Source organism: Eurosta solidaginis, chromosome 4 (genome assembly GCF_040869045.1).
Source record: "Eurosta solidaginis isolate ZX-2024a chromosome 4, ASM4086904v1, whole genome shotgun sequence".
Taxonomy (NCBI): Eukaryota; Metazoa; Arthropoda; class Insecta; order Diptera; family Tephritidae; genus Eurosta; species Eurosta solidaginis.
In genome coordinates, this window is record NC_090322.1 from 270,235,413 (window position 1) to 270,256,652 (window position 21,240).

Sequence of the window (21,240 nt, forward strand, 5' to 3'; positions counted from 1 at the left end):
TAGGTCTGAGAATCGGCCAACGTCTACCTTTTTTTCGCTACGTGTCTAGGGTCTTGAGATCAAAACGTGGACCCGGGTACCCCTAGAATGTGTTTATACAATATGGATATCAAATAAAAGCTGTTGATGAGTGCTATAGTACAGGATAATTTGCATACCCTCGGTGACTAGGGTCTCGAGATATAGGCCAAAAAATGGACCCGGATACACCTAGAATGTGTTTTTATATTATGGGTATCAAATTGAAGCTGTTGATGTGTGCTATAATACAGAGTAAGTTTTACACCGCTGAGTGGCTAAAGTTCATTGTTATATTCGATTTAGTCGCATCAACCTGGCAAAACTGATAAATATGCATGCGAAGCCGAAATAAAGACAAGAATTAATAATACCCACATACCTATTTATGTATATACGTCCTATTCGATTTGCCTGAAATTTCGTATATAAATTTGCCTATATTAGTATTTACGACGCTTTTTTCAGGGAAGTATACCAGAAAGGGACTGGGACTGAGATAAGGACTAGGACTGGGACTGAGACTGAGACTCGGAGTGGGACTGGCACTGAGACTCGGAATGGGACTGGAACAAAATACATACCACGCTCTGGGACTGGCAATAAGAGATGAAGAAGAAGGAGAAAAACTTGAGAGAAAAGAAAAGAGAGAAGGAGACTGAGAAAGAGATAGAATGAGACGAAGATGGAGATGAAGCGAAAAAGACGGAGGGAGGAGTGAATAAAAAGATTAGGAAAAAGTGTAGAGGGGTATGGCAGAGTTAGACGGAAAAGCTTATTAAAATGTATGCAGATAGGCCAAATTTAGGGCAGAACAACGTCTGCCGGGTCTGCTAGTAAATAAATAAATTCGAATTCATTGTCAAGTTTTTCAAAATGTGCGCAATATATTTACAAAGGCCGTAGGATGCTGAAGAGGAAAGAGAGCATATGGGTCTGAGAGGAGTACCTTGTGAACTTTTGGAAGCCCGTAGATCCTGGGAGATAGTGCCGTTGTAGTGATCATATTAAAACTGTAGCAATGAAAATATATGACTACAATAATAAAATGAATGAAATACTAAATGACTTGACCACGTATAGAGTACAAAGACAAGATCCCACATCTAGATTGCAAACTAAAAACAACGATCTAGTAGATAAACTTTTTAAAATAGGTATTATTTCCAAGTCTGAAAAAAAACGACCACTACAACGGCACTATCTCCCAGGATCTACGAGCTTCCAAAAGTTCACAAGGAAGGTACTCCTCTCAGACCCATATGCTCTCTTTCCTCATCACCATCCTACGGCCTTTGTAAATATACTTGAAAACTTGACAATGAATTCGAATTATAACATTAAAAGAAACGCTTGACTTCAAACATAAAATTAATAATACGTACATATATTTACGACGATGAAAAACTGATTTCTTTCGATGTTGTATCACTGTTTCCTAGTGTTCTAACACAACCTGCACTTGACGTTATATGTACGAGATAAATGGACCATAATAAAAAATTCACTAAAGTACATAAGAAAATATTGATGGAAATATTAAAATTCTGCTTTGAAGAGAACAGATATTTTAAATTTAACGACATATGTAATTTATACACAACTGAGAGGTTTACCAATGGGATCACCAACGTCACCAGTTATTGCAGACATTGTAATGGAAACGTGGCTGGAAAAAAGCGTGGAAAAATTAAAAATCAAACCGAGAGTACTCACAAAATACGTTGATGACATATTCGCAATAGTCAAGGAAAACGAGGTACACTGGACGTATTAAATTCTTTTGATAGACATATTAAGATCACTACGGAACTCGAAGACGTCGGAAAGTTACCCTATCTCGACTCTATTATAATAACACAAGGCAATCAACTCAAGTCGGAAAATTACCCTATCTCGACTCAATTATAATTAAGACAAATCAATCAACTAGTTAGTGTGGCATAAGAAACCAACATCATCAGGACGCATCATTAATTTTCATTCGAAACATCCTAAGACAATGATAATAAATACAGCCATGGGTTGTAAAAAACGAATGTTGAAAATATCGGACAACACTTAATCGCAATGAGATTAGGAAAGAAATAACAGTATTATTAAAAGACAACAATTTTCCGGATAACTTTATTAAAACTTTAATAACAAGAGCTCTATAAGAATATGTGGAAACTAGAGCAGAAAAAGCGAAAATATTTAAATCTGTAGTTTATGTACCTAAACTATCAGAGTGCCTTGCAAAATATGATTGCTGTAATAGTGAAGAAATAAAAATAGCCCACAAGCCAATGAATACTTTAAAATATATTTTTAATCGTACGAAATCGGAAATACCTGAAACGGAAAAAAGTGACGTTATATACAAAATACCTTGCAGAGGTAAAGACAAAGAGTTATATAATAAGATATATGTGAGCACTACTAAAACTACTAAAATTGAACACACGTCTCGCACAACACAAATCTGTTTTGAAACAATGTAATCATACAAATAACCACATAATAGCACTCATGGCCCACTGTGCAAAAAGAAAAACAATGGAAAAAGAGATATACATTGGAAATGTTAGATATAGTGAATACATCGACAAATTACAAAACAGATATTGATAATACAGCTCAAGAATACAGACACTTGTTAACAAAAAGAAACAGTTTAATACTCCTCGTTAGACAATACGGATGTGAAGTAAATATATGTATCAAATGTTTTGATTAATTTATAGAATTATTGTTTGTTACATCATTATATGTTTTTATGTTTGTTAGTAGTTCGCCCTGAAGACGATTACCGATGTGAAATCGAAATATATTGGCATAAAATATAAAACCCGTGTTTTTATTTATGACATCGAGCCAGAAAATAAAAAGGTAATACATTCTGTTAAATTGCAAATCAGATGAAAGAAATAACGCTGTTTCACTCACAAAGAAGATCGAAAACTACATTTTTATACTCAGTTGAGCAGAGCTCACCGAGTATATTAACTTTGATTGCATAACGGTTGGTTGTACAGGTATAAAGGAATCGAGATAGATATAGACTTCCATATATCAAAATCATCAGTATCGAAAAAAAATTCGATTGAGCTATGTCCGTCCGTCCGTCCGTCCGTTAACACGATAACTTGAGTAAATTTTGAGGTATCTTGATGAAATTTGGTATGTAGGTTCCTGGGCACTCATCTCAGATCGCTATTTAAAATAAACGATATCGGACAATAACCACGCCCACTTTTTCGAAAAATCGAAAAAGTGCGATAATTCATTACCAAATACGCATTAAGCGATGAAACTTGGTAGGTGAGTTGAGCTTATGACGCAGAATAGAAAACTAGTAAAATTTTGGGGAATGGGCGTGGCACCGCGCACTTTTAAATGAAGGTAATTTAGAAGTTTTGCAAGCTGTAATTTGGCAGTCGTTGAAGATATCATGATGAAGTTTGGCAGGAACGTTACTCTTATTACTTTATGTCTGCTTAATAAAAATTAGCAAAATCGGAGAACGACCACGCCCACTTTTTAAAAAAAAAATTTTTTAATTCAAATTTTAAAACAAAAGTTAATATCTTTACAGCATATAAGTAAATTATGCCAAAATTCAACTCCAGTAATGATATGGTGCAACAAAATACAAAAATAAAAGAAAATTTCAAAATGGGCCCTTTTTCATTTAATTTGTCTAGGATGCTTTTAATGCCATAAGTCGAACAAAAATTAACCAATAATTGTGAAATTTGGTAGAGGCTTAGCTCCTAGGACGATAACTTTTTTGTGTGAAAAAGGGCGAAATCGGTTGAAGCCACGCCCAGTTTTTATACACAGTCGACCGTCTGTCCTTCCGCTCGGCCTTTAACACGATAACTTGAGCAAAAATCGATATATCTTTACTAAACTCAGTTCACGTACTTATCTGAACTCACTTTGTATTGGTGTAAAAAATGGCCGAAATCCGACTATGACCACGCCCACTTTTTCGATATCGAAAATTACGAAAAATAAAAAAATGCCATAATTATATACCAAATACGAAAAAAGGAACGAAACATGGTAATTGTATTGGTCTATTGACGCAAAATATAACTTTAGAAAAAACTTGGTAAAATGGGTGTGACACCTACCATATTAAGTAGAATAAAATGAAAAAGTTTTGCAGGGCGAAATCAAAAGCCCTTGGAATCTTGGAAGGAATACTGTACGTGGTATTACATATATAAATAAATTAGCGGTACCCGACAGATGATGTTCTGAATCACACTGGTCCACATTTTGGTAGATATCTCGAAAACGCCTTCACATATACAACTAAGGGCCACTCTCTTTTAAAACCCTCATTAATACCTTTAATTTGATACCCATATCGTACAAACGCATTCTAGAGTTACCCCTGGTCCACGTTTATGGCGATATCTCGAAAAGGCGTACACATATAGAACTAAGGCCCACTCCTTTTTAAAATACTCATTAACACCTTTCATTTGATACCCATATCGTACGAAAAAATTCTAGAGTCACCCTTGGCCCACCTTTATGGCGATATTTCGAAAAGGCGTCCACCTATAGAACTAAGGTCCACTCCCTTTTAAAATACTCATTAACACCTTTCATTTGATACCCATATCGTACAAACAAATTCTAGAGTCACCCCTGGTCCACCTTTATGGCGATATTTCGAAAAGGCGTCCACCTATAGAACTAAGGTCCACGCCCTTTTAAGGTACTCATTAACACCTTTCATTTGATACCCATATCGTACAAACAAATTCTAGAGTCGCCCCTGGTCCACCTTTATGGCGATATTTCGAAAATGCGACCACCTATACAACAACCACCACTCCCTTTTAAAACCCACATTAATACCTTTAATTTTATACCCATATCGTACAAACACATTCTAGAGTCAACTCTGGTCCACCTTTGTGGCGATATTTTGAAACGGCGTCACCTATAGAACTAAGGCTCACTCCTTTTTAAAATACTCATTAAAACCTTTCATTTGATACCCATATCGTACAAACAAATTCTAGAGTCACCCCTGGTCCACGTTTATGGCGATATCTCGAAAAGGCGTCCACATATAGAACTAAGGCCCACTCCTTTTTAAAATACTCATTAACACCTTTCATTTGATACCCATATCGTACGAAAAAATTCTAGAGTCACCCCTGGCCCACCTTTATGGCAATATTTTGAAAAGGCGTCCACCTATAGAACTAAGGTCCACGCCCTTTTAAAATACTCATTAACACCTTTCATTTGATACCCATATCGTACAAACAAATTCTAGAGTCGCCCCTGGTCCACCTTTATGGCGATATTTCGAAAATGCGACCACCTATACAACAACCACCACTCCCTTTTAAAACCCACATTAATACCTTTAATTTTATACCCATATCGTACAAACACATTCTAGAGTCAACTCTGGTCCACCTTTGTGGCGATATTTTGAAACGGCGTCACCTATAGAACTAAGGCCCACTCCTTTTTAAAATACTCATTAAAACCTTTCATTTGATACCCATATCGTACAAACAAATTCTAGAGTCGCCCCTGTTCCACCTTTATGGCGATATTTCGAAAAGGCGTCCACCTATAGAACTAAGGCCCACGCCCTTTTAAAATACTCATTAACACCTTTCATTTGATACCCATATTGTACAAACCCATTCTAGAGTCACCCCTGGTCCACTTTTATAACGATATTCCGAAAAGGCGTCCACCTATAGAACTAAAGCCCACTCCCTTTTAAAACACTTATTAACACCTTTCGTTTGATACCCATATAGTACAAACAAATTCTAGAGTCACCCCTGGTCCACCTTTATGGCGATATTTCGAAAAGGCGTCCACCTATAGAGCTAAGGCCCACGTCCTTTTAAGATACTCATTAACACCTTTCATTTGATACCCATATCGTACAAACAAATTCTAGAGTCGCCCCTGGTCCACCTTTATGGCGATATTTCAAAAAGGCGTCCACCTATAGAACTAAGGCCCACGTCCTTTTAAGATACCCATTAACACCTTTCATTTGATACCCGTATCGTACAAACAAATTCTAGAGTCACCCCTGGTCCACGTTTATGGCGATATCTCGAAAAGGCATCCACCTATAGAACTAAGGCCTACGCCCTTTTAAAATACTCATTAACACCTTTCATTTGATACCCATATCGTACAAACAAATTCTAGAGTCACCCCTGGTCCACGTTTATGGCGATATCTCGAAAAGGCATCCACCTATAGAACTAAGACCCACGCCCTTTTAAAATACTCATTAACACCTTTCACTTGATACCCATATTGTACAAACGCATTCTAGAGTCACCCCTGGTCCACTTTTATAACGATATTCCGAAAAGGCGTCCACCTATAGAACTAAGGCCCACTCCCTTTTAAAATACTCATTAACACCTTTCATTTGATACCCATATAGTACAAACAAATTCTAGAGTGACCCCTGGTCCACCTTTATGGCGATATTTCGAAAAGGCGCCCACCTATAGAACTAAGGCCCACTCCTTTTTAAAATACTCATTAACACCTTTCATTTGATACCCATATCGTACAAACAAATTCTAGAGTCGCCCCTGGTCCACCTTTATGGCGATATTTCGAAAAGGCGTCCACCTATAGAACTAAGGCCCACGTCCTTTTAAGATACTCATTAACACCTTTCATTTGATACCCATATCGTACAAACAAATTCTAGAGTCGCCCCTGGTCCACCTTTATGGCGATATTTCGAAAAGGCGTCCACCTATAGAACTAAGGCCCACGTCCTTTTAAGATACTCATTAACACATTTCATTTGATACCCATATCGTACAAACAAATTCTAGAGTCACCCCTGGTCCACGTTTATGGCGATATCTCGAAAAGGCATCCACCTATAGAACTAAGGCCTACGCCCTTTTAAAATACTCATTAACACCTTTCATTTGATACCCATATTGTACAAACCCATTCTAGAGTCACCCCTGGTCCACTTTTATAACGATATTGCGAAAAGGCGTCCACCTATAGAACTAAAGCCCACTCCCTTTTAAAACACTTATTAACACCTTTCGTTTGATACCCATATAGTACAAACAAATTCTAGAGTCACCCCTGGTCCACCTTTATGGCGATATTTCGAAAAGGCGTCCACCTATAGAGCTAAGGCCCACGTCCTTTTAAGATACTCATTAACACCTTTCATTTGATACCCATATCGTACAAACAAATTCTAGAGTCGCCCCTGGTCCACCTTTATGGCGATATTTCAAAAAGGCGTCCACCTATAGAACTAAGGCCCACGTCCTTTTAAGATACCCATTAACACCTTTCATTTGATACCCGTATCGTACAAACAAATTCTAGAGTCACCCCTGGTCCACGTTTATGGCGATATCTCGAAAAGGCATCCACCTATAGAACTAAGGCCTACGCCCTTTTAAAATACTCATTAACACCTTTCATTTGATACCCATATCGTACAAACAAATTCTAGAGTCACCCCTGGTCCACGTTTATGGCGATATCTCGAAAAGGCATCCACCTATAGAACTAAGACCCACGCCCTTTTAAAATACTCATTAACACCTTTCACTTGATACCCATATTGTAGAAACGCATTCTAGAGTTCCCCCAGCGGGTTAGGGGGGGTCAGAATATACCCGCGGTAGGTATGCCTGTCGTAAGAGGCGACTAAAATATCAGATTCAAGGGGCTGTGTAGCGCAACCCTGCAGGTTGCCAGCGCAACATATAGCTTCTCCAAACCCAATTGTCAACCTCACCTATCCGCGGCGAATCCTGTTTCACTAACAGACGAGGCTCTGGCGACCCTAAGCTCCTTATGGAACTTGGGGTTGGGGAGGGAGGGGATGGCCTGAAGGTTTAATGTGGCCACATAAATCGTTCCCGAGATGGTCGGGCCAGCACCTTAATGGTGCTGTGGTACCGGAGCGTACCGGATCTGTATCCGGCAAAGGACCATCACATCGATAACACTCCCCAAAGCCTTCGGGGAGCAACCTTATCGCTACAACAACAACAACAACAACAGAGTCACCCCTGGTCCACTTTTATAACGATATTCCGAAAAGGCGTCCACCTATAGAACTAAGGCCCACTCCCTTTTAAAACACTTATTAACACCTTTCGTTTGATACCCATATCGTTCAAACAAATTCTAGAGTCACCCCTAGTCCATCTTTATGGCGATATCTCGAAACGGCGTCCATCTATAGAACTAAGGCCCATTCCCTTTTAAAATAGTCATTACCACCTTTCATTTGATACCCATATCGTACAAAATAAATTCTAGAGTCACCCTTGGTCCACCTTTATGGCGATATCTCGAAAAGGCGTCCACCTATAGAACTTAGGCCCGCTCCCTTTTAAAATTATCATTAACACATTTCATTTGATACCCATATCGTACAAACAAATTCTAGAGTCAGGCCTGGTCCACCTTTATGGCGATATCCCTAAATGGCGTCCATCTATAGAACTATGGCCCACTTCCTCTTAAAATACTCTTTAATACCTTCCATTTGATACACATGTCATACAAACACATTCCAGGGTTACCCTAGGTTCTTTTTACAACATGGTGATTTTCCCTTACTTTGTCTCCACAGCTCTCAACTGAGTATGTAATGTTCGGTTACACCCGAACTTAGCCTTCCTTACTTGTTGTTATTTGTTTTCCATTGCAAGATCCTACTTACTATCGAGGCAGCCTCTAAAGCACTTCAGTCTAAAGCACCGATCTTTCAAATGCCTAAAAACGGTTGAAAGTTTGTCTAGAAGATTTGGAAAAGTATCGACATGAATTTGGAAATTTAAAAATGGATGCGAATAGTGTAGTAGAAAAATGGTCCATCACCACTGAATTTTCTAAAACTCGCCAGAGGATGGTAAAACCCCATTTTGATGAGCTTTGCGAAGATGAGCACCTCTAAGATCGGGAAAGTTTGCTAGGTCGTGCCCGGTGAACCCCGTTATCAATTTACACTATCCTATCCTTGCATAAGAAGAAAGCATACTAACAAGGGAGATACAAGTCAAGTGGCCCAACTTCGTTCTGGACACTATAACAAGATAAACTCTTACTTGTCCAGAATCAACCCAGCCATACGTAATGTAAGTCCTGCGTGCGACGTGTCCCCACATGACAGCAACCATCTTTTTAATTTTAATGTGGAACCTACGACTCTAACACAAACTTCCCCTGTTAAAACTGTGAGTTTCCTTGGAGCCCCGCTAGAGGACTTAAATGACAATTTTTCAGTGGTCGCACCTATTGATTGGGGCGAAGCACTGTTAACACAACAACAGGACCTAAACTGCCACTAAAAACGGCTTTTGAAACCTAATGATATACGCGGATGCCTATCATTTTGAAATATTATAAATGGTTGATCGAACATTTCTAACTTACCAGATTTGCACAAATAGTCACGTAGCACTGTAAGGTTGATTAATGCCTCCATTCGGGGTTCCACTGTGGACGCACTCCGTGATACCAAACACATATCAACATCTGAAGTGTCTGCACCAAATCCGGAAATAGTTGATCCAACCAAATAAAGACCGAAACGTGGGTACGTATTCTAACAATGTTGATATGAGAAAAATAAACAATAAAAACATGAATAATTTTCTTTTAAAATTCGTATTCTACATTTACATATGTAGATCTAATGATGGTTTTTTTGTTCACATATGTCTATAGAAAAATCCTACGGGAATGGCCGGTGGCCCTGTGGTCTTTGAAATTTATTTGTGGAATGAAGCTGTATGAAAAAATCAACTTTGCGTTTTCTCAACAAATTTAATCCTCTAAAGAACGAGGAGGGACAAGCATACGTAGCGCAGAGTCGAGTAAAGTCTTTAGAAGGATTACGTATTGAGGGCTTAGATTGTAGCAAATTGTCAGGAAAGAGTCCTTGTAATAATGAATCACTAAGTGAACTAAATAGAATGAGAAATAATCGGCAATTAAATAAAGACTAAAACTTTGAAAAAAAAATTATAATTTAAAAAAAATGTAGTTAAACGATTTGAACAGGTCATATATAAGACCAACTGAACCTTAATAAGGTTATGTTACGCGTCACATTTTTAGAATTTTCACGCGCCCAACGCTTTTATTTAATTGTCTGACAAACGCAACAGATTGATGAGGAGTGCGATGACTAGTACCTAGGACCTACCTACCTATTTTCTAGCTTTTAGTATTATTATTGTTTCATGTAAGTATTGTTTTCAATAAAACTGTTTAACATAAAAAAATTTTATAAAATTTTTTTTTATCTACCTCAGTATTTATAAGGCAGATTTAAATGCGGAAATTTTAAAAACTTTTAAAATGGGCGCAGGCGGCCATTTTGTTGTCCCTAGCAAATTCATTTATTGCTACAGCAAAAATTTTAACACATGCCAAAATGGCCATAAATTGCATGCAGTTTTTATTCATTGGCCACCGCCGCAGTGTGATGGTAGCGTGCTAGCCTACCACACCGTAGGTCCTGGGAACAAGTAAAAGCAATTAGAAAAAAAAAATTTTCCGACCAGGGTCACTCCTCTGCAGCGGTTTGGCAAACACTCTGAGTGCATTTCTTCCATGAAAAGGTTCCCCAGGAAAACTCATCTATGTGCAAATGCAAATACTGCCAGAAATAGTTAAATGCTCTGTCAAAGATATCTGCAGATTCATTGTCCGCTCCAAATGGTTGTTGTTTTTGTAGCGATAAGGACACTCCCCGAATACCTTGGGGAGTGTTATCGATGTTGATCGTCCTTTGCCGGATGAAGATCCGGTACGTTTCAATAACAAGCATCATTAAGGTATTAGCCCGACCATCTCGGGAATGATTTGGTATGACCAAATGGTTCGGAGTACCGGCTAGCCATACGATATCAGCAGCCACTGGTTCCAGAAGAAATGTGCATCGGAATGGCGCCCCGTGCGTTACTTTGGCTCGGATCTTGGATATCCGGGCGGTACAACAACCAACTACTCTGTAGTTTAACTGGAGTTTAAATTTGACTAAACTTAATTTAAGCTTAACTTAACCAAATACTGAAAAATCGGGCATAAGACAATGCAATTTGTGACAAGGCAATATTTAATTACCTTGATGATTATGTAAAGATACCGCCATAAACGCATTTTCTGTTTAAATGTCTCTTCGGTTTGTTGTGAGTTGATAAACTTATTCCATATGCTCAGTGATAGATTATCCCATTTAGATTTATTTAATAATGTGTTTGGTGTTTCTTTGGCTTCAATAAGATGTGCTCTAGCTAAAAATCGGTCAGGTGGCGTATGAGTAAAGAACTCGTGTGACGCATTTACTGATGAGCGAATATGCGTTTGCGGTCCACCGAACAGTAGATTATGTTGCGTATAGACATGTGAAATAGAAGTTGGTGGAGGTGGAACAGCCATTTGCGATTGTTGAGTACGACCGCAATTGCGTTGACGAAATGAAACTACAGCGGCAGGAGCAGTTGTCACAGTGGACTGTGCAAGACCATGATGTTGTAGTTGTTGGGACATTGTAGCACTACCAATTTGTGGTGTTGAACTGATCAAGATATCATTACTTTATACACATATACAAATATACAATTTAATATACAAACCTGCGTTTCGCATGGCTCACTAATGATATGGTCTCTGACTGATTATTCATGATATTAAGCTGTTGTTGATTAAGATGTGGATGTAAATGATGATGATCATCGTGATCACTTAAACATGGCGGGAGCGTTGCTTTCGGAGTTGAGCACGGGGCAGCTGGCATTATATTAGCAGATTGTGGGTACAAGAAGTTAGTGTGTTGTAAAGGACTCCAATATCCGCTGTTGGCATTTAAATGTTCACCGGATGTAACATAAAAATGGCGCTGCTGGTGACGTATACCTTGCTTTGTAGATGATTGCTTCAAAGAATTCAACTCATCGTCTATACAATTCTTACTTAACGATACATTAAACATTGATATAATTCCGTTATTACGAAATTGTGTCGGTTGTTGTTGTGGAGATGCTAATGGTTGTGTTTGTGGTGTAAAGTGCTGAGATGTTGAACCAAAAGCTGTATTATATGTGAATCCTGTATGATCAGGACTTTTCATATGTGGCAATGCAACCATGCTCATCCCTTGTTGGTGTGATACATTATAATTAAGTATCGCTGTTGATGAAGGTATCGAGGAAGTTGAAGATGACGATGAAAGCGACACTGAGTTCGATTGTTGCATACTTCTACTCTGTTGTGAAAAGCGCACAGAGTTAGTCGATGAGGAATCCGAATCATCATAATCTGGACTTACTGTACCGTGAGCGATATTTGTTGATTGACTAGAATCGCATGATGCTGCAGAATCATTTAACTGTGGTGTATAACAAATAATATTCCCTGCAGGAATTGGAGATGTGGAAAGCGATGCAGTCGCATGCGTGGAGCATACATTTGATGGAAACGGTGCTGCTGAGCGCTTGCCATGTATATAATTTTGTTGATACTGATGTGGACGAGAATGAAAATTATTCGGTGTGTAGGCTTGTATCATTGACGTTGAAATTTCATCATGCGGACCAGATGTACAAGACATTGGCAATGTAGGACTACAATTACGCGATTGGGAAGTTCCACTCATGCCACCATTTGTAAGTGTTTCGGTATTGACGTATTTAAGATTGTGAATATTTTGATGTAACTGCTGAGCGGTTGAGGAGTGTGGTGCACATGTTCCCGTTGAGAACTGGAGTAGGGTGTGATGCGGATTTTGGTAATTACATTGCTGTAGTCTATGATTACGATGCGTTGACGAGGAGTTGGTTTTTCTAGGCAATGTTTCGATTGTCAAATTCATTTGACTTGAAGATTTCATTTTCTGTTGGCGGTATGATGTAGTTGATGCTTGTGAACAGTTAGACGATGCCGAAGATGTCGAAGACGATGAACATGACAACATTGAGCTAGATACGTAATTTGATTTTTTTGTATTTGACAATTTCTGTTGTGGTTGTTTCGAAGATCGAAAATTGATATTTGTAGCATTACTATTTGTATTAGCACCGCTTAAAGTTCCATTTGCGCCATCTTCGTTTCCGAAACCACTGTTGTCATCTTCTTGTAGAAGACTATTATGGTTTGAATGATACAAATTATTTGAAGTCGGATCTCCATTATTTTGTTGACTCTGATACGTGTTGTGATACTTACAGTAATGTGTAATATTACTACTACTTCCATTAATGGGATAAGAAGCTTGCGTATTTGTATATGCACGTTGAATAGGGGGCAGGCGTTGGTGCGATTGATAGTGCGACTGATAATAGTTATGATAACGCTGATGGTTACGATAGGATTGTTGATTTGTATAATCGGCATTATTGTTATTAATGTCAGGAATGCCACTGTCGTCACTACCATTAATATTATTGTGTGCATTATTGCTCCCTCTATTGTTACCGCCACCACCGCTGCTACCAGCACTAATAAAATTACCATGTATAAGTTCCTTTTGCATGAATGCTCCTAGTGTCAACGGATGTGGCTGGTGGTGATATTGTTGAAAACGATGACTACGCTGCTCTCTTGAATGAATGCTATTGTTATTATTAACCATCCCAACTCCTCCAACGTTTGGCATATAGCGGTTGGACAATGAAAGTTGCCTATTCGGCCCAACATTTTGATACGAATTACGAGAAGGAGACCCTGTGCTAGTATTTTCATGACTTAGTGTTGTTGTACGCATTGATGGTATACTACTTTTTGGAAAAGCTGATAAATTTGCGCCACAATTCATTTGCTCGCCCACGGAATGAAGAAAATCTAATGAATAGGAATTCGGGGATACCGAGGTAGATGGGGTCGTTGATGCAGATGCTGATGCCAAAAATGTGGAAGACAAACTAGCACTTGTTGTTTTCGGATTGTTTGGAGATGCGGATTTATCTCTTGACGTTAACAGCAATGTAGAAAATTCTTCTTTTAAAACTATTTCATTTGGCAATGTTTGAGAGGACAATGAAGCTGCTGTGTTACTTGAAGGTCCTTCTGATAAAGTATTTACGTTCTCTGCGACAATCGTTGTTTTTGTTGCTGTAGAATCAATAGTAGAAGTTGTTGCTGCTGTGGACAATACTGTTCTCTTCAAGGCAGTGGTCATCGTTGTCTTCTTATCTTTACCTTGATTTTCAGTAATTGTAGAAGCTCTACATGCGGAATCTTGAGACGAATGCTTAATACGAGAAACAAAAATTAAACAAAGTTTAGTATTTACGGTTACTAATTAAGACAATATATAATTTGCTTAGTATTCACCTTAATATTTTGTATACCATCTGGCGTTGGCGATTTTTTATTGGGCGTTCCTTGCAGATGCTCTTTTACCCGTGAAGATGAACAACCATTTTGTTGTTCTGTGGTAGATCTTCGATTACAGTCTATATTGCCTTTTCGAAATAACTTTTTCTTTATCGAATTATTTTGACTAACGTTACTTTCGCGTTCGTTAACGCTTGTATTATTCAATACTTCCGAATTACTTTCCGCTAAAGGCAATATTGATGTTGACTCTGTCGAAGACTGCGTAGATGATGTTGAGCTAACTGAAGACCTCTTATATCTCGTCGAAGACCAAGCTGCTTGAAGTTGGTTAATTGATTGTGGAGTAACTAAATTGACCCAACAGCTATGACAATCTAAATTTATAGTTGAATTTTCACCTACGCAATTGTGTTGTGGTAAAGTATCCGAAGTTATTACTAATGACTCTCCCGTATTCTTGAGCGATAATGGTGGAGGAAGGTATTTTTCGAATTCAGATTTCACGCTGTGCGAAGAAATAGGAACAATGTTTTTGTCAATGATGTGATCTAGACTGTTGGAATCATCTTTAGAAATGTTATTTATGTCCAATGGTATTATATTATTATTTACGAAATCATCGACATTAATTAAACTAGTGTTAGATAACTTTTGGTTTAGTTTACTTGTAATGCGTATATCATTTGGACTCGCTACATCTGATTTTACTGATTTACAATTATTTTGTGTTATAATATATTTATATTTATTATCCTGACTATCATTTAAAAAGTTGTGCTGTTGTTGATTATAGCGATGATGCTGTTGTTGATAATATTTGTTACGGTTTGATACGTTTGTTGTAGTTGGAATGTTGCAGTATTTGTGTGAATTTGGTTTTTTGCCATTCTTATTATTATTTAAGTTGTATTGTTTTGGTGTTTCTTGTGATTTCATGTTGTATTTGTCGTTGTTTTTACATCTATTTTCTTGTAAATACTTTGTTTCCGGCCGCTCTTTGGCTTTATTAACAACTTCATGCTGACCAGTTTGAGTCTTTGTTATTGTATTTGATAGGCTACTATCTTTTACAACATCAATATTGTTGCTGTGTTGTTGACTTTTACCATTTGTTATTTGTGCCAAGACTTTCATGTTGCCAAAGACCGTTTTACGTATTCAATACAAAATCAATTTTATATAATTGCAATTAATTTAAAAATTTCCCGCTCTCCTCTTTGCTCTCAGTACAGAAATGAAAGTGCGAATAAGCGTAAACATAAGTGATATCATAAGTCAGCACTGTAAAGACGTAACTAAATATTCAAATAACATCATAATACTTATGTGTAATATGTATGAAATATATTTTTGGGTTCTTTATGTATTTCTTTTTTTTGCATTTTAGCGCTTGAGTTCAGTGTCTTGTTTTAGTATTGTATATCTAAGTTTGACCAATTTGTTGATGAATAGTTAACGATCATTGTTTAATTTTGAGAGCTGCAAATTATATCATTTCCAACTTTTTCTGAAAATCCTTTTAGCTAACAAGTAAGGAAGTCTAAGTTCGGGTGTAACCGAACATTACATACTCAGCTGAGAGCTTTGGAGACAAATTTGTCTTTTTCACGGACACATACAAATGGTAATACTAAAAAGTGGAGCAACTTGCCTTTCCTATCTTTCTTCAGCTATCAATTTGTTTTATTTGAATATTTTTTTAAATATGAAAATGTGGTTAAATTTGAACGCATTTCTTTATCGTTTTTTTTAATCACCCCTGAAATATTTTCGAAACGCTCTTAATTATGAGTCCAAAATATGTGAGAAATATGTGCCTCGAGAAAATCTAAACCTATAATCATAAAAGACTTATATATGACTCCTATAAGGCGGAAATTATGGGCCGTATGCCAAGAATGTATTTTTAATTTTGATATATGGAAGTCGAAATTTATCTCGATTAGTTTTTACCGGTACAGAATACCGTTATGCGAACAAAATTAATATACTCTGTGAGCTCTGCTCATCTGAGTATAATTATAGCTGCGTTAGTTTCGTTTTTAAGTGGTTTTTATCGACCAAATTGTAGACCCAGGGTGACCTTTTTTTGAACGATTTTCATTCAAAATATCAAATAAGGGAAAATCACCATGTAGGAAAATGAACCAAGGGTAACCCTGAAATGTGTTTGTATGACATGGGTATCAAATGAAAGGTATTAAATAGTATTTTAAAAGGGAGTGGACCTTAGTTCTATAGGTGGACGCCTTTTCGAGATATCACCATAAATGTGGACTCTAGAAAGTGTTTGTACGATATTGGTATCAAATTAAAGGTATTAATGAGGGTTTTAAAACGGAGTGGTCCTTAGTTGTATATGTGAAGGCGTTTTCGAGATATAGACCAAAATGTGAACCAGGGTGACCCCGAACATCGTCTGTCGGGTACCGCTAATTTATTTATATATGCAATATCACGAACAGTATTCCTGCCATGATTCCAAGGGCTTTTGATTTCGCCCAGCAGAACCTTTTCATTTTCTTCTTCTTAATATGGTAGGTGTCACACCCATTTTACAAAGTTTTTTCTAAAGTTATATTTTGCGTAAAAAAACCAATCCAATCACCATGTTTCATCCCTTTTTCGTATTTGGTATAGAATTATGGCATTTTTTCATTTTTCGATATCTAAAAAGTTGGCGTGGTCATAGTCGGAAATCGCCCATTTTTAATACCAAGATAAAGTGAGTTCAGATAAGTACGTGAACTAAGTTTACTAAAGATATATCGATTTTTACTCAAGTTATCGTGTTAACGGCCGAGCGGAAAGAGACGGTCGACTGAGTATAAAAACTGGGCGTGGTCTCAACCGATTCCGCCCTTTTTCACAGAAAACAGTTATCGTCCTAGAATCTAAGCCCCTAGCAAATTTCACAAGGATTGGTAAACTTTTGTTCGACTTATGGCATCTAAAGTATTCTAGAACAATTAAATGAAAAAGGGCGGAGTTACGCCTATTTTGAAATTTTCTTTTATCTTTGTATTTTGTTGCACCATATCGTTACTAGAGTCGAATGTTGACATAATTTACTTATATACTGTAAAGTGGGCGTGGTCGTTCTCCGATATTGCTAAATTTTATTAAGCATACATATAGTAATAGGAGTAACGTTCCTGCTAAATTTGATCATGATATCTTCAACGACTGCCAAATTACAGCTTGCAAGACTTTTAAATTACCTTCTTTTAAAATTGGGCGGTACCACGCCCATTGTCCAAAATTTTATTATAATTTAAAATAAATAAAATATTTTTCAAAATTTTATTAATTTTCTATTCTGCGTCATAAGGACAACCCACCTACCAAGTTTCATCGCTTTATCCGTCTTTGTTATGAATTATTGCTTTTTTCGGTTTTTCGAAATTTTCGTTATCGAAAAAGTGGGTGTGGTTATAATTCGATTTCGTTGATTTTAAATAGTGATCTGGGATGAGTGCCCAGGAACCTGCATACCAAATTTCATTAAGATGCCTCAAAATTTACTCAAGTCGTGTTTACGGACAGACGGACGGACGGACATGGCTAAATGAATTTCTTTTTTCGCCCAGATCATTTTGATATATAGAAGTCTATATCTACCTCGATTAGTTTATGCCGTTACGGGGTACCATTATGCGAACAAAATTAATATACTCTGTGAGCTCTGCTCAGCCATTCTACTTACCTACTTTAATGCAAATTTGCAACTAGCCAAGGATCAGCAAGGAGTCAGAAAATTACACAGCACATCCACCGCGCTAAATGCCATTGTACTTAGATAAATTGCGGATTAAATCAAAACTCCCCTCATCGGACAGTACTCGTTGCGTTAGACATGTCAAAAGCTTTTGATACGGTCCACCATGGCACGTTACTGCAAGACCTGGAAGGGTCTCCCCTTCCCCCCAAGTCTTAAAAGGTGGACCGCAAATTATCTATCTAATCCGCTAGCATCGGTGCAATTCAGGAATGTAACATCCAAACCAAGGAGAATTAAACAAGGGGTGGCACAGGGTAGTGTCCTATCCCCTATTTTGTTTAACTTGGACAGCATGCAACCGCAATTGTACCGAAAATCCAGAGCCGCAATAAAATCCTCAAATCTCTTGCCGGCAGCACTTGGGATAAAGAAACGCCAATTACCACTTACAAAGCAATTGACCGGCCGATTGCATGCTACGCGTCCCCGATATGGTGGCCAAGTCTAAAGGCTACTCACTGGAAGAATTTACAGGCCTGCCAAAATACCGCTCTCAGACCCGCTACGAGCTGTCTTCTTACGTCCCCAGAACACCATCTACATAATAAGGCGAGAATACTCCCCATTAGAGAGAAATTATATGATAACGAAACAGTTTCTGTTGAATACCCAGAGACCTGGGCATCCCAACAGGCATCTGATTGATGAGGCTACACGGTCCAGGGATTAAGAGTGATCTCCGTAAGCATTATGAGGACACAGCCATATAAAGCTTAAAAGCACAAGCAGGTCCTCAGTGAAATCCACAAAGAGTCGGACCTCTATGCCAGGAATTGCCCGGTGAATCAAGTACTTAAAGAACAATACCCAAAACAAGCAGAGGAGAAACGACAACTGTTAATACAACGACATCACCAACAACAACATCACCAACAACAACAACAACAACACCAACACCAACAACAACAACAGGAGAAACGCACTCTCCCTAAGGAAACGCGCGTCACTCTGGCTCAACTTCGATCTGGATACTGTAACAGGTTAAACTCTTACCTATCCAGAATCAACCCCGACATACAAAATGTATGTTCTGCTTGCAATGTGTCCCCACATGACACCAACCATCTCTTCAATTGTAATGTGGAACCAACGCCCCTAACACCCCTCTGATTGTGGTCCACCCCTGTTGATACAGCAAGTTTCTTTGGACGTCCGTTAGAGGACATTAATGACACTTTGTAATTTATCGCACCTGTTCGATGGGACAAAACACTGCTATAACAACAACAACAACAGAATCTATATATTGCGCTGAAAACCCCTCGAGGGTTGCGCTACACAACCCCTTGTATCAATTTGGTATTTTAGTCGCCTCTTACGACTGCCGCGAGTATATTCTAAGCTCCCTAACCTGCTGGGGTAAGTTATATGGTTGTTGTTGTTGTTGTAGCGATTAGGTTACTCCCCGAAGGCTTTGGGGAGTGTTATCGATGTGATGGTCCTTTGTCGGATACAGATCCGATACGCTCCGGTACACAGCACCATTAAGGTGCTGGCCCGACCATCTCGGGAACGATTTATATGGCCACATTGAACCTTCAGGACATCCCTCCCTCCCCATCCCCAAGTTCCATGAGGAGCTTGGGTCGCCAGAGCCTCGTCTGTTAGTGAAACGGGATACGCCGCTCGAAGGTGAGGTTGACAATTGGGTTGGAGAAGCTATAGGTTGCGCTACACAACCCCTTGAATCCCGTAAGTTATATGGTCAAAGCTGATAGTTTCAAATGTGTATCTTACCATACTTAAGGCGCGCTTGTTGTTGTGTTAACAGTGCTTGTCCGATCGTTCTCGTATATAAGTCAAAATTAGTTTTGATTTGCTGAATGAATGTATGTTCATGACTATGAGATAGTCAGGGGTATGTGAACGGCCCCTCTCAGGTTTGGAAAAACATCTCCATGCGAGATTTTAAAAGTAAGAAATCCCAGGCTGTTTTTACACTTATCCAGCCTTTCTGCTGGAGCTCATTACTTTGAGAAGAGGGTCACGAAGAAAGTTGACGGGCACCAAATTGCTTGTGCTCGCAATATGCTTTAACTGTATTTTTCCTTTTGACAAACATTTTTCACCCAGAGGAAATAGCGCATTATTTTACATACATGTATGCAATTATGGTGGCATAAATGCTTTTTGCATATGAAAATCATGCAAAAAGCAAAAAGATTTGCACTGATATCTTTTGACAGAGTATCAGATTTAACTTTTGCCTTCACATTTTTACAAAGGAGATCAAACCCCGTCTTTTGAAACCCTCTAGACAATTTTTGTAACAAATGAGGTAGTACACTATCTTGTAAAATGTTACCCTCATAAGCAAGATATCAAATGCCACGCTCCGTTTTAAAGCAAACCTTTGTATGCGCCAAAACATAACAGAACTTCAATCGCACAAGTAACGGTTTTAAAAAAGTGCAACTCACCTGGTTATCAACTGAAGTCCCGCTTTTTTTCTCTTCTCGCCGGTTTCTTTGATACACTTTATTGCTTCTTTAGCGCAGTGAAAATGTTCAATCTTTAATTTTAAACACTGGATTCATTCCACACAAATACGATTTAACCACCGAACTACAATTCCTTTAACCACAAAACATTGTGTTACGTTGTATGTTCACATTCAAGTACTGCGGATGCCGGTTTAACCTCATCGGCAAAAGGAGAGGGTTTCGATGACAGTCGGCAAATTAAAAAATTTTCCTTTTGAATTTAATTTTTAAAGACTAATACTTTTGGGAGATGGTGGAATTGTGATGATGTTCCTCTAAGTTTTCCTTCTTTCCATAGATGAATCTTTCCGCGTGTGACTTTTCTGGTTGGTGTTGTTGTCAGAGCAGGGTTTTGGCCCATATCATCAGATCCAAGCGAATTCAGTACAAGGTGGTGTCATTGGTTATGCGATTTTCTTGGCATTTGATACAAGACCAGCGAGCGAATTTAAGGGCGCATTACTCATACTTAGCATATACTTCACTTGACTTGAAAACTGTCAGTCACATTGCATATTACTGATTCCTAAAAATTTTGCAAAACTTAACTTGACTTAGAAGTCTGTTGAATTTTCATTTTCTATGTAAGTTCTAAGTGACGTTTACATTTTGAGA

The 21,240-nt window shown here is 38.1% G+C and overlaps 1 protein-coding gene across 4 annotated transcripts in view; it reads right to left on the reverse strand.

Annotated features, from left to right (window-relative positions):
- Positions 1-20,976, reverse strand: part of LOC137251472 (poly(A) RNA polymerase gld-2 homolog B-like) — a 240,543-nt gene extending 219,567 nt beyond the window's left edge. For 3 of the 4 annotated variants that reach the window (XM_067786121.1, XM_067786119.1, XM_067786122.1), the window contains exons 1-5: positions 20,563-20,976; positions 14,356-15,642; positions 11,661-14,272; positions 11,149-11,602; positions 9,451-9,622 (exon numbers count right to left, since the gene is read on the reverse strand). In XM_067786121.1, coding sequence (XP_067642222.1) covers positions 9,451-9,622; positions 11,149-11,602; positions 11,661-14,272; positions 14,356-15,495 — 4,378 coding nt within the window. In that variant the 5' untranslated portion in view covers positions 15,496-15,642; positions 20,563-20,976. Of the gene's footprint in view, positions 1-9,450; positions 9,623-11,148; positions 11,603-11,660; positions 14,273-14,355; positions 15,657-20,562 lie in introns of all 4 variants that reach the window. The other variant, XM_067786120.1, reaches the window with a different exon arrangement.
- Between the last annotated feature and the right edge of the window lie 264 nt (positions 20,977-21,240).